At 55.4% G+C, this 18,667-nt stretch overlaps 1 protein-coding gene across 3 annotated transcripts in view; it reads right to left on the reverse strand.

The window, feature by feature from the left end:
* SNX29 (sorting nexin 29) overlaps window positions 1–18,667 on the reverse strand; it is a 476,823-nt gene that overhangs the window by 376,021 nt on the left and 82,135 nt on the right. For all 3 annotated transcript variants that reach the window (XM_045993249.1, XM_045993250.1, XM_045993251.1), the window contains exons 10-11: window positions 18,105–18,180; window positions 17,040–17,122 (exon numbers count right to left, since the gene is read on the reverse strand). In XM_045993249.1, coding sequence (XP_045849205.1) covers window positions 17,040–17,122; window positions 18,105–18,180 — 159 coding nt within the window. The remainder of the gene's footprint in view (window positions 1–17,039; window positions 17,123–18,104; window positions 18,181–18,667) is intronic.

An 18,667-nucleotide genomic window follows, 5' to 3' on the forward strand; every position in this document is an offset into this window, starting at 1 on the left:
TGTGTGACAGGACCTTAGCGATGAATCTGAAGGCTTCTGGGAAGAGAGGGGAGAAGGGACAGGAAGCCCCAGACAGACAGCGCTTGTCACCAGTGTTTGAGTTTTTCATGGCTCACCTATCACCTGCTACCCTAAGTTATCAGCGCTACTCAGGAGAAAAAATTCTAACATAGACTAAAAGGGTCAAATTTCATTAAAGATATGTTGATGGATTTTTTCCCCCCAAAATGCTCTTTTCAAGTCATGTTGTTAGAGCAGTCAACTTTGTATTTGAGTTTAACTGTGGCCTTAACTGGGGGAAAACTGCCATTTGTGTTGTTCCCAACACTCTGGGGAGCGAGGCTGACTTCCCTGAAACCCCAGAGCCAGCCTCAACCTCCCTCCTACAGTGATGAGCCAGGAAACTGGCAAAAAGGAGCAGGGCTCAGACACAAGAGGGCCCAAGTTCAGAGCCAGCGCAACCCACCTGCGGGAGTCGGGCCACGCCAGCATTCCCCACCCACACCCAGATGTGACAGAAGGCGAGCCTCTGGCATCCTTTCCAGTTTCTCTTCCTCATCATACCCTGCCACTTGGACCTAGTCTGGAAGGCAGAGGATGCTCTGAATACAGTATACAGCAGCAAAGACCAGGACCAGCAACCATATTTAGCAAAGACTGGCACAGGAAAATGCACCAGATGCCCAGTATTCATGGTGATCCGTGAGTCAACTAACTCTTCTGTGTGCAACAAAGAACACTTCGACGGCAGCACGGGACAGTGATGGCCTCAACCCAAAGCGAATCCTGCAGCCATTCCGAAGCCACACCACCAGGTAAACGTGGGTGGCGAGGACATTTTAGAAAGACCTGGCCCCAGAGAACTCCAGCCAGGGTGATCTCAGCATCTGGTCTCCCCTGAAAAGATTCTCCCGGCATCCACCTGCCCACAAGCACCAAACCATCCCTTGATTCTTCAAACAGGGCCCCTAACTGTCAGAAGGGTTGGGGACCAAGTCATAGGCACAGATGGAGAGAACGCACTCCAGTTTCCTGTGGCCTCATCCTGAATGATAGTCCTAGATGTGGGTTTCCAGTTCCAGGAAACTGAAGTGAGCAGAGGTCACTAGTTTTTTCTTCTAGTTCATCTTTTCATCTGTGAATTTCAGAAGGGCCCCAATCACACAGGCTCTGGGGCTAAGCGAATAATTTAATGATCACAAGAACACCATGGAGAGATGACAAATGGAACCAAGGACACATTAAGACACTTTCCTCTTTCATTATTACCAGGGGGCAGCTGTGACTAAACAAAGTTGCCAATATAAAATGATTAAAATTAATTAGGGGGTCAATAATCTGGTGGTTAGCTAGAGAAACGCAACGCGAGGGAAAGCGAGGGGAACTAAAGGCTCAGAAGGCAACGTGAAGCAGAAAGGTCCCTTAGAGCAACTGGATGTCGAGGAGGGAAAGCAACAGGGGCGTGGAGGAGGAAGAACAGAACAGGCCGCTTCCTTCAGCCTAGTGGGGTGCTCCGATCGGGAAACACGATACCTGCCCTTTCGAGCAGGAAGCTAAGTGAGCTCTCCTAAAAATGCTGATTCAAGAAACGGGGCCAAAGAGGAGGCCTGAGCAGCAGAAGAAACAGCTCAAAGATGAAGAGACACATACTCGGTTTAGGAGGGACGGGACTAGACGTGGGGAGAAGCGGGCGGCGGTGGGCCCGGGCTTTCAACCTAGGCAGGAAATGACATCGATGGTCTGGATTTCAGAAGAGCCGCAGGTTCTGCCTCCTGGACCCTGACCGGCTCTTCTCCTTTGCCCCCCGGTCCGCCCGCCATCCACTCTCCACCAGGGGCCAGCATGGCCCTCCTCCGCTCCGGAGTCCCCTTCCACGCAGAGTGACCCCAAAAGCCACCCCCACCCACCATCTAGTCCCCACAGTCACGCTGCCCCTGGCTCCTTCTGCCTAAGCCACACTCAGCACCCTCGCACCCCAAGGCCTCTGCCCCCCCGCCCCCGCTGCTGGATCTCTTCCTCCAACACGCTCCCGGCTCCCTTCCTCACCGTGCCAGGCCTCTCCTCAGAAAGCCCCTTGTCAGAAGGGCCCTCACAGACAGCAGGCCATGGAGCCCCTCTGGCCACGCTCCGTCTATGGTCCTGTTCGGCTGCATTTTCCTTCCAAGGACAGAGCCTCCCCTCCCCTGATAGATTTATTTATGTTTGTGGTCTCAGAAATTCTCCAATAAAACGCAAGCTCCGTGTTGCCTGCTATCCTCCTAGGGTGGTGGTTTTCACCTGGGGGGGGGGGTGCCCACTTGCAGAACATCTGGCACCATCTGGAGACACTTCTGACCGAAGAACCGGGGGGAGGTGCTGCTGGCCTCCAGTGGGGGAGCCCAGGGCTGCTGCTGACGTCCTCCAAGCCCAACAGAGACCTCACAGCGGAGAACCACCCAAGGGTTCTGTGAATTTCAGGGAACCTGCCCCTGAGCCTAGAGCAGCGCCTGGCACACAGTAGGCCCCCTACCGTGTTGAATGAAAGCCTGAATAAGCGACGAGCACCCAGGGGCAGCAGGACACCCGGCTGGGGAACCAGGCCCTCGTGGTCGCAGGTGCTCCTGGCAAGCACTCACCACCTGTGCGAGGACAGGAGGCCCCTTCCTGCTACACCCAGCTCCTGCTCGTCGGTAAGACAGGGGTAACAACACAGCCGCCTCGTGGAGCTGCGGGGAAGAACCCCAAGGGATGAGGGGGAGAAACGGAACACGCCAAGAGCAGAGCCCAGCGCATGGAGTACAACCTTGATCGTGTGAGTCCCCGTGGCCTCAGCTGTCCGTAACGGTAGGTGTCTGGGCTCCTCTACTCTGAGCCCCCATCAGAACCCGCCAGGAGCAAGGCTCTGAGGGCACAGAGCGGCGGGCTGCACGACTTCTGCGCCACATCCTGGAGGCTCGGGCACATCTGGGCATCCCGCTTGCTTTCTCAGAAGAGCCCAACCCGTAAGCATGCCCTGAACCCGAAGGGCATGGACGCTGGGGTGATTCTCCCAGACCCCAGTGTAGGCCTGAGAACAAGAGGGCAGGGGCTGGCGGGGCCAGGAGGGCTCTACCCGCACTGGGAGCCAAGACGGGCAGAGCTCTGCAGAAGGAACCCAGCGGCAGGGGACAACCCACCCCGAGATGGGCTACATCCGTTTCTGTTCCCTGAGACCTCCTCATTTCCCCCAAGCTCTGAATTCCTGGCTAAATAAATCAGAAAACTCAGCGGGAGAGATCAAAACCCACCTGGACCACGGCGTTCTCCCCACACATACACACACACTCAGCTCTGCCCCCCACAAGCCCCCAGCACCAGCACACGGGAAGTACCAAGTCAGGGTCACTAAATACTGAGCTACGGCCTATCACCCGATGCCCCAGGAGCGGAACCGAACCTCCCTGCTACATGGACCCCATTTCTATGGCTGCTTCCCATCTCCCGGCTTCAGGGAGAACCGGAGATGTGCCTATCGTGAGAAAGACCAGGGAACAGGGTGGCACGCTGGAACGCAGCCCGACCCCCAGTGAGAGGGGTCGTGGGTCTGACACCCGGCCGGTCACCCAGCACACTCGGGCTTCATTCTCCGGGCTCCGTCTCACCAAGGCTGCCCCTGGATCTGTGAGGCAGAGATTCCTGATCCCATTTTGCAAAAGAGTTAACAAAGCCTCGGGGAAGTCACCCACCCACAACTACCTAAACACAGCCGGAACCCTGTATCTCTTCTCAAGGCAGGGGCTCTGTGCTGGAGAGACGCCGAGTCTCTCAGCGACCATCTCCGTGGGGAGGAGGTGCCCCGAGCTTCCCGCCCCCGTCTCTCTGCCCCTCGTGCACGGCTCCCCCGAGGGGCGGGTGACTTGTCCCACTCAGGAGCCGCACAGGAGGCACTGGGCATGCCTGGCTCACGGGTTCCTGCTGCCCACCGGCTGCTCACCCACCCATGGGCTATGCTCAGGACCGCATGCCGTGGGGCGTCTGCCTGACCCGTGAACTCAAGGTTGACATTTTCCGAGTCCTCCGGCTCACAGCTTTAAAGCGAGTTTCCAGGCAGCTCTACTGCCCGCGAGACCACCGTTCCAGTCCACAGCTGTCTGTCTGGTGACTCCTCAGCGGAGTCCTAAAGGAGTACGGGTGCTGCCCAGGCCACGAGGGGGAACGCCAGAGGAGGGGGTGCTCCCAAGGGAAGGACCAGCAGGGACAGCATCCCGAGCCCCTGAAAGCTGACTGGATACAGGGGCCTGAGGCAGCCCGGTGCTGCTGAGCAACCGGACACCATGTCAGAGGGAGGGGCAGACGCTCCGCCAGCCCTGTCCGCCCCCATCGGAACCAGCCAGGAGCAAGCCCAGCAGTGTGTCCTCCGGAGGCTGAACCCCACCAAGGTCAGGGGCCGGGGCCTGGGGGCAGCTGAGGAGGCTGGGGTGGGAGCGGGGTTCGGGGGGGAGGCAAACTCTTTACTGTGTCCCATTACTATCTTCTGGGCTTTTCCATGCAGACGTATTCACATACACAGCACCAATTTTAATAGTTCTCTTTAAAGGTAACATTTAAGGGGCACCTGGGTGGCTCAGTCGTTAAGCGTCTGCCTTCGGCTCGGATCATGATCCTGGAGTCCTGGGATTGAGCCCCACATCGGGCCCTCTGCTCGGCCAGAAGCCTACTTCTCCCTCTCCCATTCCCCGGGCTTGTGTTCCTACTCTCGCTGTGTCTCTCTCTGTCAAATAAATAAATAAAATCTTTTTTAAAAATTAACAAATAAGGGTAACATTTAAGATCCAGGACAGGAGAGAGACGAGGTAGAAGAAAAGGAAGAAATGAGCCAGAGCCAGAGCATAAGTACCCCGCCCCTATACTGCTCAGGCCCTCTCATGGGTGGGTGCTCGCCCCCTTTTAGGACATGAGCCCCCGGGACCTGGCGTGTCCTCTGGGCCCAGTGCTCCGGTGACCTGCCCCCTCCACCCCGACTTCAAACCCGGTAACGGGACAAATCTCTACCAACTGGGCTGGCCTGGCTCCCGTGGCACAGGTCGAACAGAGCTGCTACCTCGAACGAGACTGACGGGGGCTGCATCTCCTGAGCAAGGAGCCCAGGCCAGCTCGGCAGGACAACAGACTGTGACGGGAGCTGCTGCCAGGCCCAGCCGAGAGCCTGCTAGGAGCCTCCAGACCAAGGATTATTCCTGGCTGAGGGTCAACGAGCACCCACGCCAGAAGTCTGTGAACCAACTGGAGACTGTGTTGTGAAGGGGGCCGGCAGGAACACAGGAGACCTCAGACCAGGAGGATGAAATTCCAAAAGAGGGCGAAAATCACATTTGGCTCAAAAGACCCAGGAGCATAGGCATGATACTGAGACCCGGAAAGTTCCCGGTAGTTCACAGCAGCCTGTGGTTATGATGGGCAGGGGAAAGCTTCCCAGCAGAGTAACCCCGGCCGAAAGCAGGTCGTCGCCCTGAAAGACAGGCTCCTGGACATGCCCTGGGACACACAGGCCAGCTAAAGCACAGCCTACCTGGGCCAAGTGCATGGGGTGAGCCGCTTCCCCTCCCCCGCCACTGGGCCAGTCACTTCCCGTCTATAACATGGGCTAACAGCAGCCCTGCCCTCACGATCGCTGCGAAGACTGAGTACGTGTGGCCAAAGGACGGAGGACTAGGTAGCATGGCCATCACTTCCTCAAGGGCCTCCTGACAGTGGCAAGAGCCCCTCCAGACCCACTGGGTGTCCCGCAGCGCTGAGCAGGTCTCGGAGGCGGGGCCCGTGGACTCGTCGTTCAAACAGCCTTTGCACATGGCTGCCCTTTCCCTGGAGAGCCCTTCCCTCCTCACCAAGGCTGCCTCAAAGCCACACACCTGCCCCTCAGTCCTTCCCTCCTCTGTCCCCCCTGGACTGTCCCCCTGTCCCCATCCCTAGACACCAGCAGGGAAACAGTCACGTTTGTGCACTATGGACACCACCCCGCACTGGGCTGGAGGACCCTCCCGTTCCAGGTTAAGGAGGGGAAGCTGGACTACCTGATCCGAAACTCTGATTAGAATTCCCGCTCCGGGGGCTCATTCCAGGTAGTGGGGAGGGACAAGCACCAGGGCGGTCACTCAGTGCCCAGAGGCTACAAAGAATACATCGCCCTGCGTGACCCAGCCGCCTTCCTGTCCCCCGTGCAGCCATTCTTCATTCACTTGTGGGTTTTCTCACCACAGTTACTTCCAGGAGATTCTGAAGTTCCTGTGGGCAGGGTCCACGGAACAAGAACTCACATACGCTGAACGCACTGCCATAAGCACGTAATGTGAACGCCTCACAGCAACCCAGGGTGCTGGGACCCTTGTAACCTGTACTTTCATGATGGGGAAACTGAGGCACCGAGCTTCTGCGTGGCAGAGCTGGATCTCCCACACCTTCGACTCCCTGGCACTTAGAACAGTGCCCAGCGTGTGAGAGGCGCTCGGTGAATGTTTGTGGGTGGAATAAACAAATCAACAGAGAAGTGAGGCATGCCTAAATGCCATCTGGAACATTCTAACCACCAAGACCATGACTGCAGGTCTAGCAGGCAACTTGCAGTGAGGTGTTTCCCCTTTAAAGAAACTCGCCCAACTCAAGGACTTGTGCTGGCCGGTACCAACTGGCGGGGGCAAGGGGCTCGTTGTGCAGGCAAAGCAGCGGCCTACTGGCCACCCCCTCCCTGCCTCCAACCGAACTGTCCAGCCCTGGGCCACGCCACCGGCTGGCCGTGGGGCCTTGCCACCTCCTAGGAATCAGAACCGTTACTACTGCACTCTTCAAGCTGCAGAATGTTTGGAATCGCGTTGCCAGGCAATGAGCCAGACCTCCTCACTCGTATTGAGAATCCCATCCAATAAAAGCTGGGACAGAAAAGGACCCGCTCAACAGGGCCTACTGACAACCAAGGATGTTTTCCTGCCCTCTGCCCCGGCTCGGTATCAAAAGGGAGGAGAAATCAAAAAGAAACAATCACACTGAGCATCTGGGCTTACCTCTCTCTACCACCTACCACTCCGCAACCCACCGCCACCCCCCAAAAAGGGAAAAGAAGGCAATGATTAGGACTGCGATGATGAATACAGCTCCACGGATAACTCATTCTATTTCATGAGAAGCAATGACAAAGGAGAAATATTTTCTAATTAGCCTATTTTCCTTTTGCAAAACAGGGCCAGACACCTACACCTCCTCAGAAAGCCACTGGCAACCGTCGCTACACTCACGGCCCATACACCGTTCCGTGCATGCTCAGTGCTCTCCAGCTAGAGAGGGCCCTTGCTCCCGCCGCCAGCACCACCCCCACCTCGCCCTTAAAACAGGGCCCAAGCGCTGGGCATCAAAATCCCAGACAGCAACAACCCACAGCGGCAGGAGAGCGCAGACGGGCAAGGCAGAGAAAGAGCCGGAGCGCCCCCTGGTGGCCGCGGGGCTGTCCTTCCTGCACTGCGCCCGAAGGAAGGCTGAGCCACTTGCTTCCACCTTCCAGCTCCCAAATGATCATACGGTCCAACAAAGAACTCAGTTCTGGAGTAGAAACTCGTTTTCGTACAGCGGGAGTGAAGGAGCGTGCGGCTGACGTGAATACCAATAAGAAGGAATGCTCAGGAAACCGGGCCCCAAAGAGCCGCACGTGCTGCCTGTGACGGTCTCTGCAGCTATGGGGACGATGACCCGGCTGTCATGTACTCTGGCGCATTGTGCAGGTGCTCTTCGGATGCACCAGCCCCCCGAATCATCCCGCTGCCATGATGGAACAACGCGGCTCCCAAAGGCACACCCAAGAGCAAACACTCTCTGGGGTCTGTCATTTCGTCAATTTCATCGGGCTTCCTCCTTCTCTTAAGTTCCATTCCCTGAGCTGAGCAGGAGGCAAGAGGTCAAAAAAAAAAAGAAAAAGGCCTAAAATAAAATATGGTTCCTGGAAAACAGCCCCGCTGCCTCCTTCTGTTCTGTCATGAAGTCTCTCGGCCCCGGCACTACTGACCTGTGGGGTCTGGGCCATCCCCTGCTGTGGGGCCGTGCTGTGCGTGGTGGGACGTTAGCAGTACCCCGGCCACTACCCATGTGAAGCCAGCAGCACCCCACCCCCATGGGACACCCAAAAATGTCTCCAGATGCTGCCCAATGTCCTCCAGCGGCTGAGAGTGCCCCTCACTTTCAGAACCACCGTCCTATCTGACCCTTGTTTCCACTCTTACAGCCTCACAGAAAGAGGGTACATGCTGACCTCCTCTCAACTAGGAGGAAACGTTAAGGAGTAAGAGCCAGGCAGAGAGAACTGTCTCGGCCTGTGCAGCAGGGACGGTGCCAGTGAAACAGGAAATCGGGTCGATCCGCTGGCGGCTCAACAAGGCCCAGGTACTGTCTTCGATGGTTAGCCAGCAATGTAAACTTCAAGCGAGGTTAACAACAATGACACGTATGGCATGCCAGGGGCTCTCCGCGACATGTTTTTCCGGTTTTTCTTACCAAGGTATGATTCACATGAAGTCTCTTGAGGATTTGTCATGGGTTAGTTCACTGCATCCTCACAATCCTACTAGATGTGGACTATCATTCACCCCATTTTACAGGTGAGACTACGGAGGCACAGGCAGGCCACATAACGTGCCCGAGCTCCCACTGCTCAGCTGTGGAGGGAGGCAGGTAAGAAGACAGCGATCGACCCGGTAGGAACATCAGCGCGGAAGACCCACAGCAAGGATAACCACCCCCAGACTCACGGTGCGCCGTAACCGCAAACTGAGCATCCACATGGTCCTCCCTGTTTCCCAAGGTCTGGAAACCTCTGAGGAAGAATGATGAAAGCAAAGGAATTCTCCCCAGGGAAGATCCACGTGTGAGCACGAATACATGAAAACAACTTTGCACACAATCGCAGGGCTTCTGCGGGCTCTGAAGCTCTCCGCTGGCTTCCAGGGAAACATGCGACACCAAGACACTTTGGGCTCCAAGCCAGCGACTGCACAGACCTCGTGAAGAATCCTGTAAGCAGGTTAACACTTCATTTCCTTTCGGGGACTGGGAAACTGAGGTCAGAGCAGGTAAAGCACTTGCCCAAGGTCACAGAGCTCGTGTACAGCGACCTGACGGTCTGCCTGAGCTCAGTGTTCTTTCCACCCGGAAAGGCGGCCTTCACAACTCAACTCAGCTGCGGCCACCCACACCAGAATACTATGAAAATAAAGGCTGCGTAAAGAATGTATACGTCTCACCCAGCAGCACTGGTGAGAGAAACTTGGCAGCGACCGTGCAGATAAGGGCTGCTGGCCACCCAGAATCAATACCCAAAGGTGGCGTTTGCCTTTCACAGAGGTTAATTCGCCCTTCCCAACTCTGTAAGACAGCGTCTCTTCCAAGCAGTCCGCAGGCGTCCGGGCACTCATACAAACCCCACCCTGCCTCTCTCCAAACGGCCATGCCTCCTGCATCGGCCGACACCTGGCCTGGAGTAGGAAAACTCTGGGCCAAATGTCAGCATCAGTAGGTTTATGCTGACTAGCTTCCCGAGCCAAAGGTCATGCAAAGTCAGCTCAACAGTCCGCACATTTGCAAAGGAGGCCGTCAGCTCGGAGGGAAGGAGAGGCCTGCAGTGACACAGCAACAAGCCCGACCAGGCAAGACACGAGAAACATCCCGACTTCGACGACTTGGCTCTTTCGTGGTCGCAGAGAGAGTGTAGGGATGATGACCTCCTTCCCAGAACAGATGGTCAGAAGGGCCAGGAATCCTGGAGGGCCGCCTCCTCCACTTTAAAGTTGGAGAAACTGAGGCACAGAGTGACCAAGGGACCCACTGCTATCAGAGCTGGTGTCAGCACCAAGTTTTCAATTCCCAAGCCAGTGCTCCTTCTGCTAGCACCAGCGGCCTGCTCCCTGGTGTGGGGGGGTAGAAGATCACTCGCTCCCCTGCCCCCACGTGTAACTCACAGTCCTGGGCTTGTGCCATAGACCAAGCCCGAGATATAGCGGTGATCAGGGGACTGGCTTGCGGGTTATTCCTGCAGAACACCTTTTAAAGTTTTAGAAAGCTTTAAAAAATGTGTTTGTTTTTTTTTTAAGTTTAAAAAAATGTTTTAACAGTTTCCAGGCTTGGGGGGTGCCTGGGTGGCTAAGTCGTTAAGTGTCTGCCTTTGGCTCAGGTCATGGTCCCAGGGTCTTGGGATCGAGCCCCGCATCAGGCCCTCTGCTCAGCGGGGAGCCTGCTTCCCCCTCCCCCACTCTCCCTGCTTGTGCTTGCACCGCTCTTTCTCTCTCTCACAAGTAAAAAAAATAAAATAAAAGCTTTTTAAAAATAAGTAAATAAAAGTTTTCAGGCTTGTTAGAACTCGCATCAACACTGGTTCATTCCTTTACCCCCTCAACTAAAATATCTTGAGCCACAAGGCCATTGCAGGCAGGATTTTAGGCACCGGGGTGCAGGCAGTGAATGAGCAGGCTAAGCATCCATCTTCGAGGAACTCACATCCCGTGGGGACACAGAAAACAGACCGTATGTTCAGGTCAGGAACGTTTCGAAAACCCGCAATCAGCAGACGTGGAGGAACAGAGTGGGTGGTGCCGGCAAGCTCTTTAGGATGTGTGGTCAGGGGAGGGAAGCTTCTTTAAGAAGGGACATCTCGGGGCACCTGGGTGGCTCAGTCATTAAGCATCTGCCTTCAGCTCAGGTCATGATCCCGAGGTCCTGGGATTGAGCCCCACATCGGGCTCCCTGCTCTGTGGTGAGCCTGTTTCTCCCTCTCACTCCCTCAGCTGTGTTCTCTTTCTCTCTGTGTCTCTCTCTGCCAAATAAATAAATGAAATCTTTAAAAAAAATAAATGAAATCTTTAAAAAAAAAAAAAAAAAGATGGACATCCCTGCAGACCTGAATACTTCCCTCTGAGGGCCGATCATTCCAGAAGCAGGGGGCTTCCAGAAACAGCGAGGAGGAGGAGGAGGAAGGAAACCCCAGCTCCGCCACATCTTGCCACTCAGACCTTCCGCAGCCTCCCTCGGCCTGTTTCCTCCAACGAGAAGACGAGGCCAACACACCCACTTTGCAGGGACGCTGTGACAACTGAGCGATAACATGAGTACAGTCTGGGTCACCACGGGTGACACGAGGGAGATAAGCATCCTATTAATCTCCTCCAGGCCCTCCGTGAAGGAAACTGGAATTGCCCCAGAGACAGGTCTGCACTCGTGAGTTGACCTGCTACCTGAAGATGCACGGGCCAAGGACCAGGACGGAAACATCAGGGACCAGGTCCACAATCCTAGGGGTCTCAGCTCTAACTGGGGTTTACAGCTTGACCCTTGGGGCTGCCGAATGGGCTCCAAACTGATCCCCCCAAAAGGTCTCCAGAAGTAAGTGTCTTTACTTTACATATGACATTTTACATATGAGGAACAGGGTCCCAGAAAGTCTGGAGGCAGGAAAAAAAAAAGAGAGAGAGAGGAAGGGAAACCCAGCCAGGAAGCCCTGGAGCCAGGGCCAGACCCCAGAGTGGCTGCACTGGGTCGCACCCCCAACACATGAAACCATCCTCCCCCTGCTCCCCTGCAGCACTCAGCATGCCCCTGCATGACGGTGCGAGGGCTCGGGGCCTAGGGCACTGCCTGGGAGCTGCTGGCAGCTGGAAGGAGTGGGGACACCCATGTCAACTCAGGAGTCCCCAGCCTGTGCGGCACAGGGAGGCCTTCAAGCGCCTTGGAGCAAGCAAGGGCCACCAGAGCCTCCAGAAAGGACTGGAAGGCAGGCTCCTGAGGACGCTTCAGGTAGCAGACAAGCCGCAGGACCTGCCATAAGAGCAAGTGGCCATGGCCTCAGCTTAAGACCCTCACCCCGCTTCCCCCTGCTCCTGGGATCGGAACGGACGGAGGGCCCTCTCCAGCGTCCTCGGCTCGACTCTCCCCTCTCCCTTCTGTCCAGCCACGCTTCCACCGTCACCATCGACCGCCAAAAGCCCTCACGCTCACCCTCAGCTCTGCTGCACCAACCTGTCCTAGTGACACACACGAGACAGTCCCCTCCATGCCCCGCCTTCCCAGCCCTTGTGATGTACAAGCAAAGTTCACAAGTCTGTCCACGTCACCGGTGTCTGTCCTCCCCTCTGGCCTGGCAACTCCCCGGGGCAGGCTGTTGGCTTCTTGCTGCCTAACACACTGGCCAAGGTGGCGGGGGGCTGTCCCCAAGCCACACCACCAGCGCCAGGAGCAGCAAGTAGCACTCTGTGCCCCATTCCCATGGGGTCTCCGCACCAGGGAGAACGGGGTTGGGAGGTTGGGAGGGCCGGAGATCCCAAACAAAGGATATAAGCAACCCATGTAATTGGGGTGTGGGGGGAGGTTACAAAGGTTAAAGGCCTGGAGGGGGCGGCCCGTCCAGGGAGCACACAGCCACCAGCCTCTGAGCACCATCTTCCCGGCTCTTAAAGGGGCAGATGCATGAAAATGCTAGCGACCGGGCACGTGGGTGGCTCATTCCGCTAACACCTGCCTTCTGCCCAGGTCATGGTCTCGGGGTCTTGGGATCAGGCTCCGAGTGAGGCAGCAGGGAGCCTGCTTCTCCCTCTGCCTGCCACTCCCCTACTTATGTGCGCTCTCAAATAAATAAATAAAATCTTTTTTAAAAAGCTAAAAAAAAAAAAATGTTAGCGACTACGGAGGGTAGAGGATAAGGAAACTGGCAGCTGTCAGCCTACTGGCAACATGGTCCCTCCGAACACGAGACAGCTGAGAACAAATCCGTGAATATGGGACTCACCGTTGGCCTGCTCGCCCCACACCCCAAGAATTTACCACAGAGGAACACGGAGCAAAAAAAAAATAATTTCCTCCAAGCCTGACACTGATTCTCATTTTTCCTTACGATGAGAGAAGACAGTAAGAAAACAATCGAACCGGGCTGGTGCACCCCCTTCCCCCAAAATCCCCCAGTAAACTGGACTATTACACAGCCATTCGGCAGGAGGACCAGGGAGATGAAGAGGGGAAAGTGCTAGAAAACGATGCTAAGAAAGCAGAATGCAAATAAGCAGGTTGGTAAGAGGTGCCATTTACACAACTTAGACTCCGCTCTGGCGCAGATACTCTTCTCAGTAAACGGGTGTTCGTGGCGTCCCGGTGTCTGATATGGAAACAGGCCGTGAGAGGTTCGAGACCCCGGGGGAGCCTGGGGAACTGGGCAGACGGCCTTCAGCCTGCCCCTCTGGGCCGAGACGGCAACAGGCGGGCTGCAGTCCCCCTCGGACGGCCCCGCGCACCCCAAACGCAGACACACACTCACCTGCCCGAATGGCAAGTGCCCGGAGGCGGATGCACGGGTGTTCTCCTGAGCCAACTGTCTTCACTACCTTGCTAAACCATCACTTCCTCCCAACAGGCTCTGTGTGGTCTTAACTACCAAAGGGCATCGGAGAAAGAGCGGGAATGTGGGCCTGGCCACGCCAACCTCTCTTGGGCACTTCATGACAAGAACATACACCCACAAAGCCCAGGACCGCACCCGGTGCCACTTCAGAGGCCCCCGGGAGGGGAAGGCTGCGGGCAGAGGACCTGCCTGTCCTCCCCGAGCACCGAGGATGCCACAGCCCCGCTCTGGTGCCACCAGAGTGCCGGGCGGCCCCGTACCCAGGACCGGGTGCAGCCAGGGAAGGCACCCGGCAGGGCATGAGGGAGGGTTCGCTGCGTCGCAGAGAAGAATTGGGGCCCCTCTGCCAGGCTCTGCGGGGTTTCTGAGAGTCACGCATCTCCCGACTCAAAGCCTGTGTGCTTCCCGCACTGGGATGGGATTCTTCATCAGGAGCCGGACAGTTCTTGGGACACATTCTCGGGACTCCCCAGGACTGAATGAGCCCCCCAGCCCCCGCCAGCCAAAATTCCCATGGGAAGCTCTAACCTTCAACGGGACTGTATTTGGAGGCAGGACCTTTACGGAGGGAATTAAGGTTAAATGAGGTCCTGAGGGTAGGGCCGCAATTCGGTAGGCTGGGGTCCTCGCAAGCAGAGAAGACACACCAGGAACGCGGAAGCAGGCAGAAAAGGCCACCTGCAAGGCAGGGACAGAGGCCTTGCCAGGAACCAGCACCGCGGTCACCTGGCCCTCCAGCCTCGGAAACCGCGCGAGAGACTATTGCTCAGGCCTCCATGCCACCCCAGCGGACACCCTGGACCCCCAGACAGGCTCGCTCTTCTTATTTTTCTGGGACGTCACAGGGGCAGAGGCAGGATGGGGGGACACACATCAAAGCCACCTTCCACCCCAAATTTCTAAGAACCCAGGTCTCTCACCCAGAGCACACACGGGTGACCCGGCGCCACCAGCCCCTGCCCCAGGCAGCGCACCAGCCCGCCCCACAAAGGCCACCGGAGAATCAAGGGTGACGGTGTGGGTGTGGTGGCGCATCTGGAGATCCATGGGACACGCTCTGGGTAGGCCCCTACTTGCCAAAGATGCCAAACAATAAAACTAGATCGACAGCTCTGGAGGATGGTATATACGAGTACAGACAAGACGAACGGCCAAAATCTCCGCCATCAGCACGCAACGGACGACCGCAGTGCTGACGCCCAAGCAGGGCCCGCAGCTTCCTCCAGCCCAACGCGGCCCCGGAGGCCCCAGAGCCTCTGACAAAGCGGACGTGGCAGTCAGCTGCGGGAGGGGGCGCCTCCCCAGGGAGCAAGAACCCTCCTGGAAGCTTGCCGCTGCGTAACCGCTGGGGCGCCTGAAGATGCCTGCACCCTGACAAGGGCAAGGCCTGGTGTGCGAGCCCGCAAGCTCGGGGGCGCTGTTCTTTACGAGACAAACCTAAGTAAGGCAAAACCCGATGCTCTTTGGCGCACAAACACCTGAGAGCCAGAAAACAGTCTGGGCCCTCTACACGAGGTGTACCCCACTCAGAGAGAGCACTGCAGACACAGAAAGACAAGGCAGAAAGGAGCAGGGACCCCAACAAGAGGGCTTCTGGGTGTTCTCAGTCCTTCTGGTTTCTTCCCGGAAAAGGGTCTGAGTTTAGCACTAGGATATCCCCCAGCCCCTCGTGCTGCTGCTCAGCCACTCGCCTCTCCTTATAGCAACGGGAGGGGGTCTCGGACAGAAGCTGAGCCAGGCAATGACGTCCAGGTTGACTCCACGCTGGGTCCTCTCCAACGTCTTAATTTTCAGCTACCTGCCATTTCTGTCAACCAGCAGTGGCTCTCCACTCCCTGTACTCGTGCAAAGTTCCCTTTTCCAGTAAAGGCATTCAGGTTTTCTTAAGGGCACCCACTTAGAAAAAAAAAACAAAACACATCGCAGGGTAAGAACTAGTACAGCAGTAAATAAGTAACAGAACGGGGGCGCCTGGCTGGCTCAGTCGATGAAGCTGCTGCCTTCGGCTGAGGTCATGGTCCCAGAGTCCTGGGATCAAGTCCTGCATTGGGCTCCTTGCTCAGCAGGGGGCCTGCTTCTCTCTCTGCCTCTGCCTGCCACTCCCCCTGCTTGCCCGCGCTCTCTCTCTCTGACAAATAAATAAGTAAAATCTTTAAAGAAATATTAAGTAACAGAACTTTGGAAGCCGTGGACTTCTCCTAGCCCGGGTACCCCACGTGCCATCAATCTACAGATAACCACGCGGCTGAACTCCAGCCCGAGGAGCGTGGTGATGACCCACACACTTTCATTACAGACACAGACTGGTCATTCCCACTGCGTCCACCCTACAGAGTCTGGTCACTTCCTTCTTCATCCCCAACTCAGAGAACGCCGGCTGGCTCCCAAACTCCGCTCTTCCTTCCCTAGCAATGAAAACCCTGCCAGGGGGCGGGACAGGACACTGCCTTCCTAGCAGCCAGGGGAGGCCATGGGGCTGATCCAGGCCATGCCGATGGGTTACTGTGTGCACCTCCTGGGACGGGGCCACCTGTTCTGTACCACTTGTTCGGGCCCACTCTGCAGTTCAGAGAGGCCGATAGGTCTCTTCTCAAAAAATAGTTCAAAACACATAAAACACACCGGACTACAAAGGAAATGGATTATATTGAAAAAGAACTATCAAAATGGAAAAAAATAAAAGTGACAGAGGAATACATAGAATTCTTTATTGTCACATTGAAAACCGTTGTCCAGGAGAAACAACATTCTGAGCTTTTGTTCATGTCACAGTTCTCGCAGGCGCCTGTGACTTCCACAAAGCAAAATCACCCATTTTGCTAAACTGTTATGGTTTCTATGGTTTGCTTCTACTTTCATAATTGAAGGCAATGTACATTTCAGGCAAAAGCTAGAGAAAAAAGTTGTGATTTCTTTCCCTAAGAAAGTTCAGACCCTGAATTCTACCTATGGAAATGGAGTAAGTCTCTCCTTTGCTCCTTCCTCTTTCTTGCTACCTGGGATGAGAATGGGATGACTGGAGCGACAACAGCCATTTTGGACCATGAGGCTAGATAGAAGGAGTCCCAGTCTCTGATGAACATGGAGCCACGTATGGGCCCCAGACTGTCTACCTCTGGAGAGAGAGATGAACTTCTATCTCCTTAAGCTACAGTTGGTTTGTTCTTTATCAAATAAAGCCCCATGAATCGAATCTTGTTATATCTCTAATACTTTATATCAGTAATGAGGTGAGAAACTGTTTGAACCTGATATTAGCAACATTCGTTCTTTGAGAGACATACTCTTCCTTCCTCACAAAGAGGATTCCTCCAGAGCTACAAAGGAAATCCAACTAGCACAGTTCCCTTGCAGCTGACGACCTTCCAGGAGGCAAACCCCCAAACCTTAGACAATACAAGTTTCCCTCTGGCTCGGTGCTGCTCCGTCTCTGCAGCCTGTCCTCTAGGGCATGCACACACCCAGGCACCGGGTATTAGCTGCAGCTCAGGAAGCTTAGCTCCGCACACCACACTTCGACTCCACAACCAGGTACACACACACACCTGGCTCTACCCCGCATTGCATGAAGTCCATAGTCACACAGGAGCAAGGGCAAAGGCACTCCGCTGATGTGCAGGCCCAGGGCTCACCCGGTGTTGGTGGAGGACACTCCGAAAGTACTTACTAATTGTCATCGATTCTGGCACGGAGGCGGAAGGTAACAGGTTGCTCAGAGGGCTTCCCTGGCCGGGAGGACTGGCTTCCACACTGGGAGAAGGCAGACAGGAGGAAGTTACACTCGGCTGCTCAAAATATACAACCTCACCATTCAAAAACCGAGCAGGTGTAAGGGTACTCAGGTGCACCTGCTAAAAGCCCGGGAGGCAGCCCTCATCATGTGTGGATTCCCTACTTGCAAATTTGCCTTCTTGCCGAAGTCTGTGTGTGTCCCCAAGATCAATACTCAATATTTGTCTAAAATAAACAGCAAAAAAGACTCTGCATCCTGGAGGGCCCTGGTAACCCCAGTCCTCCCTGACTGTGTACAAACTATGCAGGAACCTACAGGTGCTGTCACTGTCGGGGAGCAGGGCCCTGTCCATAACACCAAGCACGCTTCAGCGTCATCAGGGACTCCCACGCTGGAGCCAAGGCTGAAAATGCAGATGGGATCTATCCCTACTCATCCAAGTTCGCACCAAATTAAAAGCATGAAGAGAGAAAAACAACGAGAAGAGTAACGAGGCTCCCGGGGCATCGGGGAGATTTCGGTGTCCGTCTGAGCTCTGCCGCCCAACATCCGGTGACTTTGAGCAGCTCAGTTTCCCTCTGAGACACTTTTGTTTGAAAAGCAGAACACCCATACGGGGCTTACTACCATATGCCAGACTCAGCGCTTCTCAAATACAGGAGAGCTAAGGGGCTCAGATATTACATAATCGAATCGTGCCTTATTGTGATCAAACGCTAACATCAAGCGTAATGGGAGAGGAGGCACCCAGGCACGGCTCCCCAAACCGTAAAAGTAAAGGCGGAATGCAAATGAAGTTTGCTAAACACCGTCTCTCACATGCTGACACCCCTGGCAACTTCACGTTCTATGATCTAAGCTAAACCTGGACATATACGTGAAATAAGGCCTTGACCTTGCATCCCGGCAGGTGCACTCCGATCTTTAAAAGAGAATAAAACGCACAGCTGTGAACAAGACAACTCAATCCCAAAGGCAGTCTGGCTCCAGAATACTGACCTGTACCGGGGGCTGGGCTCCGGGAGAACATGGTCCTCCGGTCCTGTCCCGTTCTCCAGGCTTCCGAGGGGGGCATCTGTGCAGAGAGAGCAGTCGCAGAGAGAAAGTCAGCTGTCTGTTTTCATCTCATTCTCTCCGTGAGGCAAGGACACAGTGCAGACACTGCCTCATCTGCTAAATCAGTCGACTTAAAATGTTTCCTCACCTGCACAATGGATTTTAGTCTGCTACTTGTTTCGTGTTTTTGGCCATCATCTCAGATGTGGCAGCAGTCACTGATACGAGGCCCCATCCTCCCACTTAACCTTTTTGACCTTGAGCCACCTGGAATTGTGCGTGAAGTCCATATTCAGAGCCAGCCTCAGAATCAGGGAATAATAATCAGCTTTCTGATGGACAAAACCGCTCTCGCTGTAGTGGCTCACGATGGACACAAGGGGGCAGCACAGTCCAATCGCTGACCATGTCTGTCTGCATCAAAACCAAGTGCCCTGCTGCTTTCTAGAAAGATGCCTCCCCGCACAGAGGGGTGTGTGGGAAAGGAGAAGGGAACCCACAGATAA

Source organism: Meles meles, chromosome 21 (genome assembly GCF_922984935.1).
Source record: "Meles meles chromosome 21, mMelMel3.1 paternal haplotype, whole genome shotgun sequence".
Lineage (NCBI taxonomy): Eukaryota > Metazoa > Chordata > Mammalia > Carnivora > Mustelidae > Meles > Meles meles.